Source organism: Silurus aristotelis (assembly GCF_946808225.1).
Source record: "Silurus aristotelis genome assembly, chromosome: 17".
Taxonomy (NCBI): domain Eukaryota; kingdom Metazoa; phylum Chordata; class Actinopteri; order Siluriformes; family Siluridae; genus Silurus; species Silurus aristotelis.
In genome coordinates, this window is record NC_139590.1 from 18,730,779 (window position 1) to 18,750,275 (window position 19,497).

General features: G+C 38.7%; 1 protein-coding gene across 5 annotated transcripts in view; it reads left to right on the plus strand.

The window, feature by feature from the left end:
* The window catches only part of septin9a (septin 9a), an 85,653-nt gene that overhangs the window by 12,193 nt on the left and 53,963 nt on the right, over window positions 1–19,497 (plus strand). For 2 of the 5 annotated variants that reach the window (XM_083565854.1, XM_083565855.1), the window contains exon 3: window positions 18,299–18,952. In XM_083565854.1, coding sequence (XP_083421980.1) covers window positions 18,299–18,952 — 654 coding nt within the window. Of the gene's footprint in view, window positions 1–930; window positions 1,062–9,187; window positions 9,485–17,187; window positions 17,428–18,298; window positions 18,953–19,497 lie in introns of those variants that run through there. The other 3 variants (XM_083565858.1, XM_083565856.1, XM_083565857.1) reach the window with 3 other exon arrangements.

Consider the following 19,497-nt stretch of genomic DNA (forward strand, 5'->3'; position numbering starts at 1 on the left):
TCTTCAAAAGGATTAATTTACATATTTATTTCTTTACAATGATTATAAAGTATATGACTTGAGCTTAGAGTATAATTTCCAGAGTATATTTTCCTGACACTACATTAAACGGTCAGATCTGTGGCAGGATCTCTTGGCTATGTAGAGGATAGAAGTTGTATTGCGACATAGAGGGTGTGGCATTTGCTCCCATGCTCACACAAGTGTGTTTTTACACTTGGGTGTGTTTGGGCTTCTCTCCCATTTGTGTGCTTGTCAAATAGCCTTTGACCCTCCCCAAGTCATGGTTGAACAAGTCAAAGTCCCTTAGTGTTCGAACAAAGAAAACAGCCTCCACAATCCAATCAGCTACAAAACTCTTTTCTTTATATTGCTTGAGCAATGCACCAAAATGTCATGTTCAATAAACACAGTTTGTATAACAACATTTCCATCCAGCCCAGAGGGAGTATTCAGATATACATTTATGATCATCCACGTACACACACAGAACGAGCGCGCAACATTACAAGGAGTGTGGTGCGGTGAAAATCAAATGGCACCAGGATTCCTCATGCCACTGAGAAGAGAGAGAGATATTTTCAGAAGAGGAGCTCGAATCACATGACCTCGACTTTCCATCTCGGATACAATGCTGCTTCAGTGTCACAGTAAAGTGAAAGAGGGAGAGGGCGGTAGAGGGAGAATATAACTAAGCGAACTGAAAGATGGAGAAAAAAAAAAGCAATGAAAGCTCCATATGATGAGCACATGGGTATGCTGTAATCCTGTATACACTCATTGTCACAGCACAAGGAATAAATTAAAACTGAGGAAAAGGAAAGAGAGAGACATTGAGAGAAAAAATGAGACAGAGATAGAGAGAGAGAGAGAGAGAGAGAGAGAGAGAGAGAGAGAGGGAGGGAGGGAGGGAGGGAGGGAGGGAGATCATGAGTGAGTGAGGCAGCAGTGCTATTGTGGGAAAGAGAAGGAAAGCCCAGGAAAGACTGGAGAAGAAAAGCAGTGGATATATGAGGCCGTGGAGGGAGTGTGTCTTACTATGGAGGGAGACAAAATCGCAGGTAAGACCTGAGCAACTGTCAGCACTTCCTCTGCTGAGCCACAGGGCAGTACTGCACTTCATACACTTTGGTGCTTTCAGTTTTATTACAGTATGCACTGGACCGTAAGCCATAGTGTTAATTGGAAAGATTTTCATATGCTGACACCACACATTTTGTGTAGTTAAAACTGGTAAAAAAGTTTAGAAAAGTGGCTTGCGCTATACTACTTTTGTCCCTGGTGGCTTTGCTCTTGCGGGTTTGTGCTGGGCTCAGTGGATCTGCTGTTTTTTTCCATAGATTTTTTCCACAGGAAAGCAGCCATGCTGTAATAGCAACCCATAAAGTGTGTGTGTGTGTGTGTGTGTGTGTGTGTGTGTGTGTGTGTGTGTGTGTGTGCTTGTGCGTGTGTGTGTGTGTGTACGCCTGTGTGCATGTGCTGAAATGCTTTCAGACTGTATGTGTCAGTGCAACAACGCCTCCAGTGATTGTAGTCTCTGTGAATGAGGAGTTAGGACGCTTTAAGAGAGAACCAACTGTTAAACATTTAAGCAAAGTACAGTAGCTTCTCTCTGCCTGATCTTAGAACCCTTATAAGCACTGTTTGGTTATACACTAATCTCTCTCGCTTTGCTTCTTCAAAACAAAATGTCCGTGTGGGCTCCAGATTGAGATCCAGAATCAAAAAACAGGCTAATATAGTTTATGGACCCTTTAAAGAGTTTAAAGTTTGAATAATTAAAAAAAAAGACAGTAATAATATTGATAAAAGTACATATTGGCATAGTAGGCAACATTGTCCGCACTTGGTACTAAGGGCAAGTGCATTTCCCAGTCACATGTGGATCCACTTTGCAGTGTGCCCAAAAATCTGCACTCCACACTTATTTACTGTGTTTGTTTTCTGTTTAATTACTAACTAAACTACTCGACTCTTATAGCTCTACTCCTCAAGATCGTCGAGCAAAAGCACACGTGTTGGTACTGTATGACAAATACATCTGTTTCTATCTTGACAGTTGGCACAAGTGTGGTTAGAATGAATGAGTTATCAATTTATTATTAGTGAATGCACTTCTTTGATGCACTAGCATTTTATTCTTTATTCTTTCAAGAATGTTATGTCAGCATTTAAGGAGTAGAAATCAGAAATCAGAGTGTGTCATCGTGTGCCTAAATACAATGAATTAGCATCTAGGAACAGAATGTAAATCCAAGAATAAAAAAGCTATATAAAGAAGGTATATGCAAAATGAACAGATATTATATACATATATAGATATGTATAAGTGGAAAGGAGCACATAGAAATATTTAAAGGTATATGCAGTGTAATGAATAATCAATAGAACAGAATCTGTATTGCACGTTTACATAATGCACATGAATTGTTCATATACTGTATAAAGCACATGAGTTTGAGTGTATGTGAAGTAGATTGTGTTGGTGGAAAAACATTTTGTCTTGAAGTTCTGCTACTCGGTGCTTGGCAGTGCCAGGCAGAGGGCAGCAGGTAAGGTGTGTGTGTGTGTGTGTGTGTGTGTGTGTGTGTGTGTGTGTGTGTGTGCGTGTGTGTGTGTGTGTGTGTGTGTAGTCTTTTGTGATTTTGACCACAACTGAGTGGTTTGTCCTGACTAGTTTATGATTTCAGTTAGTTGTATTTAGTAGCAGTGGAGAAAACTAGCCAATGTATATTCAGTTCGAGTTGATATCCAGTTTGTAAGTAATGAGAGAGAACTTCAATCAAAAGTCAGGACAGTAAAGTTTGGGCTATACATCAGCACTAAGCAGGTGCAATTTTGCATGGGTTTTATGATCTCACTGCACCAGCAGGTTTCATATGTTCCACTTCCAGATCATGCAAAACGCTATACTGTATTATATATATATATATATCATATAATGCTATACTTTTGTCCAGTTTTGGCCATGTAGCCACATCTCTCCATCATACAACAGCTTTGAACAAGAGACAAGTAGGGTTAACATGGACCTTCTCTGAAAAAAATGCTTTTTCTTTTTGTATCACATTTTTTGCTCTGCTGCTCATGCTGTGACACAGGGCAACGATTCACACTCAGACAGCACTTTTCTGCATACGTGGACTCAGAGACGTTCACAATTGATTAGCTTTGCTGGACGGCTGTGTCATTATCTGGATTTAAACTCACAATCTTCTAGCAGATTACACACATTTCTGTTGCGTCTGGAGCTTGCGTGTTCATTTCTAACCTGGAAAATAGCAATTGGGCATGGACAGGAAAAGAAAACCTTATTTCCAACCAAACTGTGCCTCTTAGTTATATTTACACATGGATTTAAATAGGGCTGTTTAATCTGTGTGTATATATATATATATATATATATATATATATATATATATATATATATATATATATATATATATATATATATATATATATATATACACACACGTATAATTTCAAAAACATTTTGTGTCTTATTGGAATACTTCTCCATCTGTTTTCTCCCTCTCTTTCTGTTTATTTGAAGTATTGATGATAAATGTCTTTTCATCTTCATGTGGTTATGTGGCCTGCAGACGGGTTATGCACACCCACTAATTCAGCGTCATGCTTTTTTGGGAGCTTGCTGCATGTTGTTTGCTTGAGCGCTGCACAAGGTGGCAATGTTGCCCTCCAAACAGTAGACCTGCAGCAGAAGGTTTTCTTCTGTCCCAATTGGTGAAATTTCAGTTAATTTTATTTAGAGAAAAAAATAATCTTGTAAACAGAGTGAGAGAGTAGAGTGAAGATTTCAAATAAGATGCTTTAATTCTTTGCGAGTCGAGTGTTTCACTCTGACACTAATGCAGAGGATGTGCAGCAGGGAGAAGACTGGAAGCTGTACGTATGAATGAAATGTTTCAAACAGTCATTGAATATTCTGCTCATTCTGCTTTTATTTCTTGATATTAAGCCATGTTAAACTATTTAGAGTGTCACAATTTTGGTGGCAGAGAACCTGACAGTATGGAATGGATAGTCAAAATAAATGAAAGTTAATAACCTAATAAACTTTCTTTCTTTCGGCTTCTCCCATTAGGGGTCGCCACAGCGGATCATCTGTATTCATGATCCGCATGTTCGATTTGGCACATGTTTTTACGCTGGATGCCCTTCCTAACGCAACCCTCCCCTTTTATCCAGGCTTAGGACCGCCGCTAAGAGAGCACTGGCTTGTGCCTCCCTAATGGCTGGGGTTGGTTCCCCAAACTCTTCACAACTCTGCACCATGCCACTGACCCATTCACATCTGTAGAATTCTTCTTTTGTGATACATTTTCAGGCTTGTACCACAGCTTCTTTTGGGTGTTATTTACTTTATAGGTCCCTATTTGTTCCTTCAGTTTCCTCTTCAGGAGGTGAAATCCATCCTCAATTAGGACATGGTCTGTGAACTGACTTGTCCAGTCTAAAACCTTTCACTTGAAGAAGTCCCTTGTCGTGTTAGCATTGCGTTTGGCCATCGTTGCCATGCTTCATGATTTACATTGGATGCATTTCATTGCAGTCATTTGAACTCATTCTGCTGTTACCAATATAATTTACAGCTATGCAAGTTCAATCCCACTTCCACCATGCATGACCAATGAACTTGTAGGTATTGGATCATGAATGGATCCTTTCCTAACCTACTTTGGCTTTTCAATGTATGTAAACAGTGGAGAATGATGCTTTTGTTTGGGTTATGTATACAGATATGCACCAACGTTTGGACATGTGTAATGCAATATGGCATAATACCGACAATGTATGAAAACATATTCAAATCAATTAATTTTTATTTGTCTAAAAGCAGATTTAAAGAGATAAAATGGTTATAATGTTGTATAAAACCATATGGCATATGTCTGAAAGCCAATATACTATTCATGTTTCATGAAATCGATTATTAGTTTGTTCACTTACAAAAAATATATAATTAGTGTTCCATCATCAGGTAATGGCTTATTCCCAAAGCTTTGCTATTTCTATTGTAATGTATGATTTTGCATACACCATTGCCCCCAACCCAGCTCCCTATTTCTACATTTCTACAGGTTCTACAAATTTTCCAACTGATATTCTGCATATATGTGGCTTCCTTAACCACCACCACCACCCACCCTGCTGAAGAAATCTATCATTCCTGTTATTTGTCTTGACTTGGAATTGGTTGTGCAGTGACAAAGACAACCATTTCCCCGAAAACAAGTTCATAAAGTTGCTATTCTGCTGGTTCACTGTCAGTTCACAGTAGGACATTAACTTGAAAAGGCAGGCGAGAGAAAAAGGAAAGGAACAGATGAAGAATCTTACCCTTTCTTTGTGTGTGTGTCAGTCTGAAATATTGTACTGTTGTGCTAATATGGTCCTGTTTAAAAGGTAAAACTAAACCAAGAGTGAAAAAACATCCAGAGAGCACATAGGAAGTAATTCATGAGCTTGACTAGATGGGAATAGAATGTGTTTGTGTCCCTAGATGTATGTGTGTGTCAGACCTGACCGAAACTGAGAATCTGTTCTCACTTAAATACTTTCTTGGCTGGCAACCTTGCGTGCCTTTTTTCACACACTCAGTTCCCATTATTCTGGAGGCATGTGGCCTAAACAGACAGACTAGGAAATGGTTGATTTGAATGTGATAAACCTGGATTAGATTTCACGATGTGACATGGAACACACGAGTGATGCTTCCTGAAAAGGAACATTTTACGCCTTAGCAGATACTGCAATAAAAAGCACTTACTTCCAGCTATAACAGTCATTTACAACACATTTTGACCAGTATATTAAAGAGCTTATACCCTGCTAGTAGCAAACCAATTAAATTGATGCCAACATGTCTGAAACACTCCTAGATAATTGAGTGCGACTGTTTCTGCGGTGTAGGTCTGTAGAAGCATCTTTGGCCAGTGAATGCAGTAAGACAACCCCCCTCTCCAAAACAAGATTGTGTGAGTTGCATTACTTTCCAACAGAAACTAGTAGAAGCCCTAAGCTATTTATATGAACTAAAAGCAGAGATATGTCTGACCTCACACCAGTGCTTTCATCCACATTGCACATGTGTGATATCTTTTCAAAGATAAGGACAACAGCCAGTAAGGACTTTCTTTCAACTGCAGTTGGGCATTTAATGCCAAGTGCTAGGTGTTTTGGTATATGTTATCTGGGGAGGTGCAGAGTAAGAGTGATACAAAAAAAAATGTTATAACCTGGAGAAAGCACTGCTTGCATAGTGCTTGTATTCCTACTGCCAGTACTCTCCATTTTTTACTCCAAAACTTTGAGAAAATGATTAGCAGTCCTTAGAATAGATAGAGAAAAACAGAAAAAAAACAGAAATCAGTGACTGGTAGCTATAGGTGATTCTGTGTGGCGTATTTTCCTTGCACATTATTTGAGTTTTATGGAAAGTCTATGGAGATACTAAGGTCTGGGTGGCAAATTATTAAGGCTCATTGATGCAGTCAAAATTTAATTTTTTATCTTCTTTATTTGACATGCATTACCTCAGCACCATTAGGGTTTCTTTCAATTTGCTGACCCACCTAATGTCCATTGAATCCAGTCAAATACTAAAATTCTAAATGTGATTAATAAACACTAACATTATTATCATACGTATTCGGATGTTTGCAAAATAATATAAATGAATTATATTCAATATATTCCAATGGAGCAGTAATAGATTTCATAAAACCTTGTAACATTGCTATAAATAAAAACACGAAATAAGATTCTTATTCACGAATGCACGAACACATCGTACAGTAATACTCAATGATTTTTATTTCCTGTTCATTGATTTACAACATTTCCTTTCATTTGACACCATCTTGACACCATTTGTCAGTTCACGCTATTTAAAGCAGTGTTATTCCTGCCCCTACAGGTCAGTGTCAGAGAGATAGTTCTCTTGGCAATGGTGTAATCTTCAACTGCACCTGTGTAAGAATTCGCTAGATATCCTTGAAGTGGTGATGGAAAGGAAATAGCTCAATGTTGGAATTTTGCCAAAGTGTCTATGGAATCCGTATGAAAGAAGGCGTAAGATGAAGATAGTTCTGAAAATGGATTTGGTAAAGGAAATCAGGAGAAAGCATGACACAAGTAAATCACAACATAAATGATGAATATTGGCAAGATTGTTAGTGTAGTTAAGGCTGTGGGTGAAATGTCTAAAAACTGTGTGTAAAGAGTACAAATAGACAGAGTAACTTTTCCTTATAGTAAATACACCATAATGACCAGTAAACATTAATGTAACAAGTAGTAATTTCAAGTATGAAAAAAGCTCAAAGGAAGAAATGTAATTTCTGTATGTTCTCTCACATGAAACTAAGGCCCTTTGGAACAAACTCTAAGATGTTCAGAAGTGACAGAAGTGTTGTAGAAGGTTATCCAAGACTCTACACGATAGTATAATCAGTAATGAAATCAGCACTTTGAATAAGTTAGTGCAAACTCCAAAGTTCACCAGTGTTTCATAAACTTTGACCTGATAGAAAAGAGGAGGGTGGAATACATGGCTATATCTCCGATCATTCTTTGTAAGTCACATGACCTAGTCACATGTCACTGATCACTGACACCTGAATCACATGGTCTTATAATTTGCACTTATAATGATGTTTAACTCTTTCACAGGATACTTTGTCTCAAGTTTATCTTCCATGCTTGTTATTGTTCACATTCGTTGCCATAATGCAGGGTTATAGTCTCTTTGATTCTTTGTTTAATATTTTATACGTTCATGCTATTAAATCTATCTTCACTTACAGCCACTCTCCTCATTATTACGTGACAAAAGGATATGAAGCTAGTTCCCTGAGTTACAAATGTTCGACTAAAGTTTTTTCGGTCTCACGAAGACGATAGCGATAAGACAAAATTGGACTTTTTGCACGGCAGGCAAGCAGTATGATACGTTGGGATGCTGCTAGGATGCATGGTGTTAGAGCGTGTATGTTTTCCAGTGTTTTTTGTGTTTCAAAGCACAATATTAGCTTTTGTCTCTCTCCTTTTCTCAACAGCTACAGGTGCACTTCTTACCGCTCGTTTTGTCTGGCTCCATTTTGCCCTCCACTCACGAAACGTCGCTCGTCCACGTGCCTGCTGCCAAATACATTTACACAGTGTAGTTTATACATTACAGTACTGTTTGTACTTTATAGCTCTGTATTACTAAATTGTGTACTGTAATTTGTTCAGTTATTATATACTACCCTATATTGATCGCCATTCTTTAAGAATCCTGGGTAAGCTAGGCCATGCCTACAATATTTTCAAGTTACCTGAACCATGGGGTCATCTGAACGCATCTTTATCGTATGGTACCATGTGGCATGCTGCATATGCTACAACACAGGGCAGCATATCCAACTCTTGTAATTGCTATTGTTGATCTGATGAGGGAGAGAATGTATCAAATCCCATCCACTGTTTAATTCTGATCCCTCAAATTGAACTCCTAATGATAGGCCAAATACCTCACAGCTTTTCTATAAAAAAAATTCTATAAGCTGTGGAATTACAGCCATAATAGATGTAGATCAGTTGACACCTTTTAAACAATCGGATTTGAGCTTTTAGGTAGCATTGTTGGTGCAATGAGTACATTTTCCAAAACCAGCACTAAGAGGATGTGATGCTTATTTTAGTCTTTAATGGTAAGTTTTTGCATCCCGAAGGAAAAAGTGGTGGAGTTGTGCGTTTTGGATGCTTAGTTGAGGAGCGAATGAGTAAAAATGCCACATAAGGCAAAAATAAACTACAGGAATACTCCTCCATTCCCCCGATGATCTGAATCAGCAGTGACCTCAACCAGAAACGGTGGTTTGCATTATGCATTATAAGTCTGGGATTCATGTGGAGGTGAAGGCAGACACAGACCTTGTAGATCCGGAGCTGGAGATTTATAGAGGTCTGTGAACTGAAATTCTCAACCCCACAACTGTATGAATCCCCTGAGCATGTGTACATGCCGGTATGTGTTTACATTCGCATTCGTACGTGTAAGGTGGACATGCTGAATACAAACTGAGCTCTATGGAAGAACCCTGTTTCAGAGTGAAAACTACACAGCAGTAGGGAGGAGCAAGGGAAAGGGGGAGAGAGTGAAAGCAAGAGAAAGAGAGCGAGTCGAGGGTGGGGGTTGTCACTGCGCACTGCTGCCTTCCGAGTGCACGAGAAAGCAGAAGAAGTTTGTCTTTTAAGAAAGCAGGGGGCTCGGATCTGTGGATAGCGGCGATCTCGTAGCTCCCCCCTCCCTCCCGGTGCCTCCTAATTTGGGATTTGTTTGGCGGCCAGAGCCTTGAGTGCATCTGTGAGAGATTGCCTTGCTTGGAAACAGAATCCCGAGCATTGATCTTCACTCCCAAAATGTCTGATTCCACTGTTAATGCTCACTTGGAGGGGATCATTTCAGACTTTGAAGGTTAGTGTTTGAATTCTTGCATCAAATTCATAAGCTTCTGGCTGTCTGGACCAGTTTTCACAACTTTTACTTGAACAGCGTTTATTTGTGCTGATGTGTATATGCAGATGTGCTGATGTCTATATGCATATATGAGTACATTAATGTTTTCGTTTATCTTTTTAACCAAATGACTGTAAAAATTCATCTACCAAGTTACCGATTAATAATCTCAGCCTCATTTAATAATCGGAGCCCCTTTTTTCAGTGGTCTGCCTCTTATTTTGTGTTTCCCTTCCAACTGGGATTAATGACATAGATCATATTGGAATTTTGTTCTATATTCTTGTGTGAGAGGAAAAAGAGTGTGAGTGTATTCTTACTAATTACATCTAGTCTAGTTTATGTCTCCACCCTGACAATGAGCAAAAAAATTCTTTAAAATTAGAAATTATCTACCCTCTGTAGACCTTTACTCATGAATCATAAGTGTCGGAATAACACAAAAATACTAAGCATTCTTTCTCTGACATCTCTTTTATCCCCCTGCAGTTCTTTTCTCTCAGCACCCCATTCACCCTATTCACCTGACTGACACACACACACCCCTGCACTGACATATGTCTACATAAACACACACACACACACACACACTCTCGCTCTCTTTCACACACAAACACACACACACCTTCGTTGACAAATGTGTACATAAACACGGACACACACACACACACACACACACACACACTTAGGGCAGTGCATTCACCTGCTGCATTATATATCACTTGGTTTGTTCCTAAAGCACTAGGCAGTGCAGAAGGTACAAGTTTCTGTTACTTCACTCTTTCAAAATGAGACGTGACCTAATGATGAAACATGGAGGGGGAGCACGAGAGAGGAAAAACATTTAGTGGGCAAAATTACACAGGAAGTGTCAAGTGTTTGGATAGTAAATACTACCCCAAGAAGTGCCCTATAAACACAGATTCACCATAAAAGCACCAGACTATTAACTCTGTGAAAGGAGAACTTTTGCATTTATTTTAAATTTATACAGCATTTTATTTTTTTATAATAACGCTAATTCTGTCTTACAGAATTACAAGCTGTCCTTCTGTAAAGTCCTAAATTAGCTTTTTTTTTTTTTTTTAAAGGAATTTAAGGATAGGGCCTGGCATTGCTATTAAACTGTAAATGCATGACATAACCCCTCATCATGCAGCTATTTAGTCTGCTGGTGACCTTGATTTTTGATGGCCAGTTAAAGTGCACGATTAAACCTGACTATTTGTGGAGTCTATACACCGGACTGACCGCACTGCAAAGCCAAATATGCTGTTTAAGCATACAGTGTTTTTGCGCCGTACTGTACTCTCCACTGTAGAAACGTGTTCAGCTTAGAAATAACATCGAATCTTGGTTCATCTCAGAAACACCTTCATCCGCAACAGTCGAATGCTGATTCTGCAGATTAAATCTCAAATGATTATTTATATTAATCGAAGCACCAAATAAATTTCTCTGCTGATAAACCTGCACGCTAATCCCATCAGCTGAAGGCTGATAATCATTTAGTCTGTCAGACTTAACAAAGATATCAGCTTAGATACCTGCCCTATTTCCAGCTTTTCTGTCTCCACACTAATAGTGTGTAGCTCAGGCTCCTTCAGCAAAGTGAGACTTATAGTTGGGTGTGCTTATTGCTGCTGCTCTTAGTTTTTTTTTTCTTTTTTTGGACTCATAGACTAAAATTCCTGCCCATGGCCAGACAAGGCCCCTAAAAGTCCATGCCAGATGTCTCTCTTACGTTAGTGCAAAGAATGACTACTCTTTATTTGCATCTGCCTTGGTGTATTAGTTGAGCGCTTGAGAATTCGCATTTGCGGATTCTGAACTGCAACTAAGGAGATAAAGACCTTCCATTCTTCCGTAAACTGCTCAAGTTAGACCCTTTCATTTTGTATTTAGAGCCTGTTGGTCTAATTTGATTTTACTAAATATAATTAAAAGCTTAATCATGCTTGTGGTATGTTATTAATTAGTGATGTTCCTCAATGCAGTCAAAATATGACAGTTTATTAGTTTAAGTTTTATAATTAAAGAGCTTGACCAGTTACCTCTTAGTTCTCTAACTAGCAAGCAGATTCCTAGAATAGAAATAGAAGCCTTTATTTGTCACATATACATTGCAGCATGTGAAACTGTTTTCTATGCATATCCAAGCTGGTTATGAGCTGGGGTTTGGGTAACTTAACTGTTTCCACAAAACAACACAATTCCCCCTCATGATGCGATACCTGATTGTGACCAGGATACAAAACAGTTCAACTGGCCGTGCTGAATGGGTGGGCTTGCATACTGCCTCTAGCCAATCTAGAATCTGTAAGCTCATGTACTGTATATGGAAGAGGGCAAAAAACTTAACTGTCCAAACTGCAGTTAAGTGTTACACAGAATGAATGGCTGTTTCTTGCTCCCTCATATAAACACAGCATTAAACTGATCGTTTATATTATTATATTACACAAATAGGAAATCCTATATGTTTCAGAAAAGTAGCTGAGTGCATGTGATATATGCTATTAGACAATATCAATATGATGTTTAAAGCTGTGAAAGTCAGGCCCACATAGGACATACTATATTCCATATCTAGGGTGAACTGGGCATAAATATCTCATACTAAATATTCTGTCCACTGTCTTTTTAGGTAAAAAAAAAAAGCTGCAATAAACATGAATCTGTTCTAACATTGTTTAAATGGGTAGAGTTACAGGGATATAAGCTTTGCATATTTAAAATGACAAACATGCACACTCATGCACACAGGCATACCATATTTGTATGGTGTGAGATACGGTATGGAGCAGCCAGAACACTGACAGATCTGTGTGTGTCTATGTGTTTACCTTACAGCTGAGCACTCGCTGCAGAAAGAGTGTGTGCACAGGGAGCATTGTAACTGTGCAGACCCAGTTCACCACTTTTTAAAGCTGGAGCAGCACACAGTTTCCAGGGAAATTGTGGACATGCTAACAAGATATTATACAAGTTCAAAGTTTGTACCTCCTGACATTTCTAAAGGATATTCATAAAAAGGCATAGAACTACACGTTTTCTGAATGATGAACGATTTTTGATTTGAAACTGAGACCAAATTCCTGAACTAAGACGTGTAGCTCATTGGCATAATATTCATTTCCAAATCTTATGAAAACTAAGTTCAGAAGTCTTGACTCCTTGGACCGACTGTCATATTGTCACACTGCTGTCACTACTGTCATACTGCTGTTGTATAAGGGTTTTCTATATACTGTTGACCTGACAGATCATCTGGCTCATAAAGGTTATTAAGTTTTTAAGGTTCAGAATTTTCAATTATAGATCAAAAAGGACATGACATCAATATGTGTGCTCAATATTTCCAAAACACTGAATTGAATGTAATCGTGTATGTAATGAATGATCATTAGAGTCTTTAGCTACAAAACTGTTTACAAATTCTCTTTTTTTTTTTTGGATTGATCTTTTCACTTCTTGGGATTTTGTACCTGGTAATTTACTGCAGGTACTTACCTTTATAACATTTCATAGCTGGCAACAGGTGAACTATCAAACGATAATCAACATTTTTTGCTGATGCAAATATGTTGTCATACTGCATTTGTCCAGACCGTGAAAAGGTTTCTGAGATAAACTCAAACAGCAGTAAGGACCATGTAAGGAACTCGACTGGAAGGACCCAAAATGCAGGACGCAACTGAAGCATAGTTAAACAGTATTTTGGCGCTGAAACGATTACTTGAGTAATTCTAATGCAAAAAAATTGAAGCAGATAAGCCTGTTTCTGCCACATAAAAAAAATGTTTGCCTAATTAATTTTCTTGCAATTGTGACTTTATTTCTAGCAATTCTCCGTTTTCTTTTTAGCCAGTCGGGCAGCGTCACCCCCCTGTAGTGCCAGAAAGCATTACACATTGAAAATGAAATAGGCTACAATCAATAGAATTGCATGGTATTAAACTAAGCCTTCGATCCCTGAAGAGAACTCTGTCTAACAATCAGCTCTGGAGGAGACAAAACAAGACAGATAAAAAAGAGGAGCCTTATTCATACACCAACAGTTTCAAACTTCAGGCCGACAACATGGTTACCGGTGGATGCACCAGACATGATGGATGTTTATGAGGAATAAAGTTGCAAGTGCGAGAAATAAAGTCAGAATTGCGAGGAATAAAGACGACTAGAGACTTCTTTTTCCTTTTGTATATTTAGTATTTCTTTTTAATAAAGAAAAAGTTCTTCTTATCCGATTACTCAATTAATTGATGGAATAATCGGCAAAATACTCGATTACTAAAATAATTGATAGCTTCAGCCCTACAGTCTTTAATTTAATAGCCATCTGAAAACTAATGACAAGTCAAGTCAACGCAGTACACAGTGAAATGAAACAACGTTACTCCTGAACCCTTATGCTACATACAACAACAGTCACAGAAACAGAAAACACAGGGCTAAGGACTGAGTGAGCATGGGCAACAGGGCACTAAAGCAGAGGCAGGAACAAAACCACTAAACAGTTTGAACACAGGCAAACTGAGTAATGCAGGCTGAGACAAAACCAAATCCACAAGCCTAAAAAGGAGCTAGAGTTCCAAACCTTTGGATATCTTTGTAAAGCATTATGAGCACCTACTCTGTTGAAAAGCCTGCAAATAGATACCTATGAAAGAGCTTTACCAAGACCTCACAAAATACCCCATGTACACCAGCTGTGGAATAAGCATGTGGAAACTGGACACAGGCAGATGTTTCCCAACTTTATAAGAACCAGTTCAGTTCTAGTGGTGGTGAGAGACACAACTGCTGCAGTTAATCATACACACATAAAATTCCTTTCTTGTAAAGCTGACTACCCAGGTGAATTAGGTTTTAGCTTTGTAATATGGTTTTTGCATGTTCAGGAGAAACCATACGTTCTATCTAGAATTTTGTTCATTGTGTAAACTGAAAAATAGTTTCAAGTATAAATTTGTATCCAGGACTGTGCAGTCATAAGCTAATAATATATCTTGAAAATATAGTAACTGTAGTAATATACCCAGACTAATAAGACCCCGTAATTTAGTTACATCTTAAAGCTAATTTGGTATATGGCAAATTACAGGTTATTGGGATAAATAGAGGTGGCTCCCAAGTAGCACAGATTTATTTGTTATATTAACCTGTGTAAAGCAAGTTTTTTATTTTACATCAATACAAAATAAATTACTTTATAGATCTCATATTCATATTAGAACATAATAGGTACAAATGCACCAAGTGATTAAAAGAGAATGTGCTCATCCTGATTAAATTTAAACTGCATTGATCTACATCGGTTTCGGTCTTCATATTCATTTTTGGAGGGAGACAACGAAAAAGTGAAACAGTATTAACAATAAGGCAGTGCACCATGTAGGTCAAGATCTAAATTTTAGCATAATGAATGCTTATCCAAAGCAACCTACTATAAAGAGCAATCTACTTTTAACCATCTGAGGGTCAAAGGCCTAGCTCAAGAGCTTTACATTTGCAGGATTTAAACTCATAACCTTCTGAACAGAATATCCAGTGTCTTAACCCCTGAGCTGTCACTTTTTCAATAACGTATTTAGCTAATGGCATAGCCACAAATATCTAGTTGGCTGTGCTTATAGGTCTTTTTAAGTTAAATTTGTTCTTATTCAATAGAGTTTCAGTGCACTTTCTGAATCTGTTCACCGAAATAGTATACAAACATCTTTCATTTGTCCCCGTACCTGATATGCCACACATCTTTGAGCCAATCAGACATAAATATACACACCACACATACAGTGGGAAATATTCGACACAAAACAAGGTCAGTGAAGTATACCTGAGGCCAGTAAAAACAAGCTCCAGAAATTCACTCCTATTTTCACAATTCATGTTTCATGCATTTCAGGCTACCACACATTTCTTTTGGCATCTACTTTATCTACAGATTTAGATTCAGATCTAGATTCCAGAAATTGATCTAATGAGTTTTATAAACGTCTGATTGGCTAAATGTCAAAATTAGGAGTTAATGAAAGCATACCTGTGTTTGTAAAATGGTCTACATTTAGACACAGTGTTTTTCTGCCCTTAATGCCAGAGGAATCTAAGCAACTTAAAAAAAAGTAAGTCTGGATCTTCCTTAGGAATAATTTACAAACAATTGAAGGTACCACAAACATCTGTACAAACAGCTGTATCCAAATATAAACATTTTGGGACCACACAGATATTACATCTTTCAGGATAGAAGCACGAATTTACTACCAGGACGGATACATTTTGGCCTGAAAGGGTTGAGCTGATCCCCCGAGACAACATCAAAGGAACTAGTAAAGCAGATAGATAGATAGATAGATAGATAGATAGATAGATAGATAGATAGATAGATAGATAGATAGATTGATAGATTGATTGATTGATTGATTGATTGATTGATTGTAAGGAAGTTTTACAATTTGGTTTGAAGAATTAAATGTAAGGAAGGAAATGAGGGTGGAAATACAACTAAAGGGGAATGCTTTCCTACACGGTCACCCTCAAATATGCAAGGCATATTTGTCTCTGAATCAAGGTTAAAAGTCTTTGGGTTTATTATTTGTGTCATCCTCATCAGTTATCTCTGGTAGATTAATGAGTTCCTATCCTTTGGCACGACGTAGACGTCCCCCGACCCATATAAGCTGACTGGCTTTGTCAAACTCTGGGGCTAAAGTGAGTAATCGGCTTTTAGTTGTTTGTATTCCTCTGGAAAGCTGTCTTGTTGGATGTTACGGGAGAGGAGATGTTCTGATGTCATATAGTCCTTAGCTGAAAGTAAACTGGATTGGTTTAAGTCTCAACTCAATAGTTGTAATCAGGTGAGGATGGTCTGCTCCTATAAAAAGGAGGCGATGTACTTTGTCAATTGGCTGTAAAAGAGTGCATTTCAGGTGTTGATATCTCTGCTGAAGCATTGCAATGGGATCAGAGTGCTCAGCCGAACCCAATTGTCCAGAGGTAAAGGCATTCTGGATCTGGTAGCTCCGTTGGGGCTGTGAACCAACCTGCATGTCTTCCCTCACCAAATCCATAAATCCTCAGCATGCTTTTACTTATATACCCAATGTCCCTGTCTCTGCACATGACCGAACCATCTCAATTGCGCCTCTCTCACCTTGTCTCTCATCTCTTATCCTGTCCATCCTTTTCACTCCCAATAAAAATCAGCATCAACTCTGCCACCTTCTGCACTGCACCTTCTATATATACACCAAACTGAACTTTTGCTATGTTTCCATATGGACGGTTTTAATTGCTATATGTGTACATTGGCGGGTTTTGGTGCTTGACTTGGCGCGTCAGTTTTTTTATATAGCCGAGTAAAGAATGGACATTGTGAATATGTATTGTGTTAAAGGTTTTAATTTCCCCTCTTTTATGTTTATTTATTTATAATAAATAAACATAAAAGGGGGGGGGGTTGGGACCATTAAAAAAAAGAAGTGAAGAAGAAGTCCAGTCTATTGTAGTCTCATAATGATGGCTTTAATTTTCAATGGCGTTCAGCGCATTTATCTAGAACGGTTCTTAAACATACCGGAACTACTTTTGCATTCACTCATGTGTTGGACCGCAGAACTTCCAGCCAATCAGAATCGAGTATCCATTCAGAGCGCATTATAACTTTTCGGACATATTCAGCTAAACGCGGCAGTGTGTGTAATTTGAACCATTGTAATTCACTTAAATCTTTTAGTTGACCTTTTGCATGTGTTCTGAAACATCACACCGTCACTATATGTCCTATCAGTCATGCAAGTGACATCCGCGGCGTAAAAGGGCTGCGCTCGCGCTGGCGTGTTGACGTGTTTCCATCATGGCGGCGATGTTTTCAAAACATGTGAAGCGTGTCAAATCGGGTAGGTCTATTTTATAGACTGCCGCGTTGTTGGTATTTCAGGTTTCATTTTGATATACTTTTGGAACTAGTGTCAATCAACTGCTCATCTCCATTGTGTTTTGAGACAAACAGCAGTTTATATAATAATTAGAAATAATTAAAAGAAATTAGGACTTTATGGTGATCTGATTCTGTAGCTTTGGTATTCTTGCACCCAAACGCCCGAAAAACGAAACAAACAAACAAGGAACCATCTCAGAAATTCTAATGGTTTCCACTACAAACACCATGAACTGGTAGCCCTTAAATTTCATACTCTGTTTGCAGAAATCAACAAAACCAAAGAAACCATTGACGAAATGTATTGGAATCTAGATGCTTAATGGTGTCTTATTATTTATAACATGCCACCATAGAAGACAAGAAATGACTAGCAGAGACCCACATGGACCATAAGTGTATACATTAAAACATTACAAGTTGAGAGTTTGTACAATGTTTATTTTTCAGCAGAGATGGCTTATGTTATTTTAGATAGGTAAACTTCTAGAAAAGCAATGATTTAGGCTTTAAGTGCTTTTTTTTTTTTTATATGTGACTGTTCTAGGTAGTTTGTTTCTGAATTGTCATGATTTGTTTTGATAATTTATTTGTAAACAGAGGGGTGGGTGGGTTGAGGGGACTGGGGATGCTGATAGTTGTGCCCAGTCCAGCTGAGACAGGTGAAGATAGACAGAGTATATGATAGGATATATGAAATATCTTGACTCCAATGAATAATCTCAACTCCAATTTACACCCTCAAATACACAGAACATGTTCGATATCTTTGGAATTCTTCCTTAGCCATGTAATGAAAGTCTCACTTTTTTTTTCTTTCTTTTCTGCAGCTCTTAAACGGTCGTTCGAAGTCGAGGAGGTCGATTCGCCCACAAATCCTTTGCCGCTTTCACGCCGAAATGTCAATCCCCTTCGCTCTTCAGCAACGAGTCGATTTCATGAACTGGGATCTCGCAACTCGGAAAATTCCTCCAGACATGGCTCGGAATCCTCATCCAGCGGTCAGCGCTCTCCCAAGAGCGGCAGGGGGCGCATAGATCTTTCACGCCGCACCGAAATCTCCATCGACATCTCCTCCAAACAGGTGGACAGCTTGCCCAGCCCTGGCGTTAATCGCTACAGTCTGAGGCGGCCGGAGGTCTCACTTCATAACAGAATCCCAGAGCCGGGCTCTCCCAGGAGGGCAGAGATCACCCTTTCCAGAGCGCAGGAACCCTTAGCTGCCTACCGTAGAGCTGATGTGCCTTCCTCAGCCGCACGAATTCCTGAACCTGTTCAGAGGAAGGCTGAGTCTCCAAGCACAGCCGACAGTTCATCACTGCTAAGCAGACGGACCGAGCCACTGGTTAACAGGCAGACGGAGACTCCATCTCCATCCAGAGAGTCAGAGAACAGTCCCTCTATAGGGGCCAGCATGACCCCCAGCTTCACTGAATATAAAACCCTACCATCAGCTCAGGAGAATTCCAGCCGGGCTTCAGACAGTGAGTCAATCGTGTTTTTCATTTGTTTTAGCATATATATGATCTAACCCGAGCTTACTGACGACTTTTACATTTTTTTTCTTGTTCTGCTCAGCAATGCCATGTTCTTCTGTTAGTTTATTGGCCATCATGTGCACTAAACAGGGTTCCTACACTTTTTGAAAGTACTTGTATTTTAGACACATGGATTCAAGGCCTGGAAAGTGCTTGAAAACAAATATATGGGTCCATTTTGTTGAGTAGAATGGCGCTTTAATCTCGTCAGTAAATAAATCAATAAAATGGTATCCAGAGAGCTAAACTTGTAGCGAAATAGCCAACATGATCATGTCCACCTTACAGTTTGGGGATTATTTTGGGGGATTACATTGCCTGCAGTGTATGAGTGATTTCTTTTGTGGTACTTCTTAAATTTGTAGTGGGCAGGGGTTGGACATTTAAGCTGAGACTTGCTCTCTTCTAAATGAACATCCTTATTATTAAGAATAAGAGTGAACATTGTATTAATAAAGCATTAATTATAGAGAGTCAAGCAGAAGAGCCCA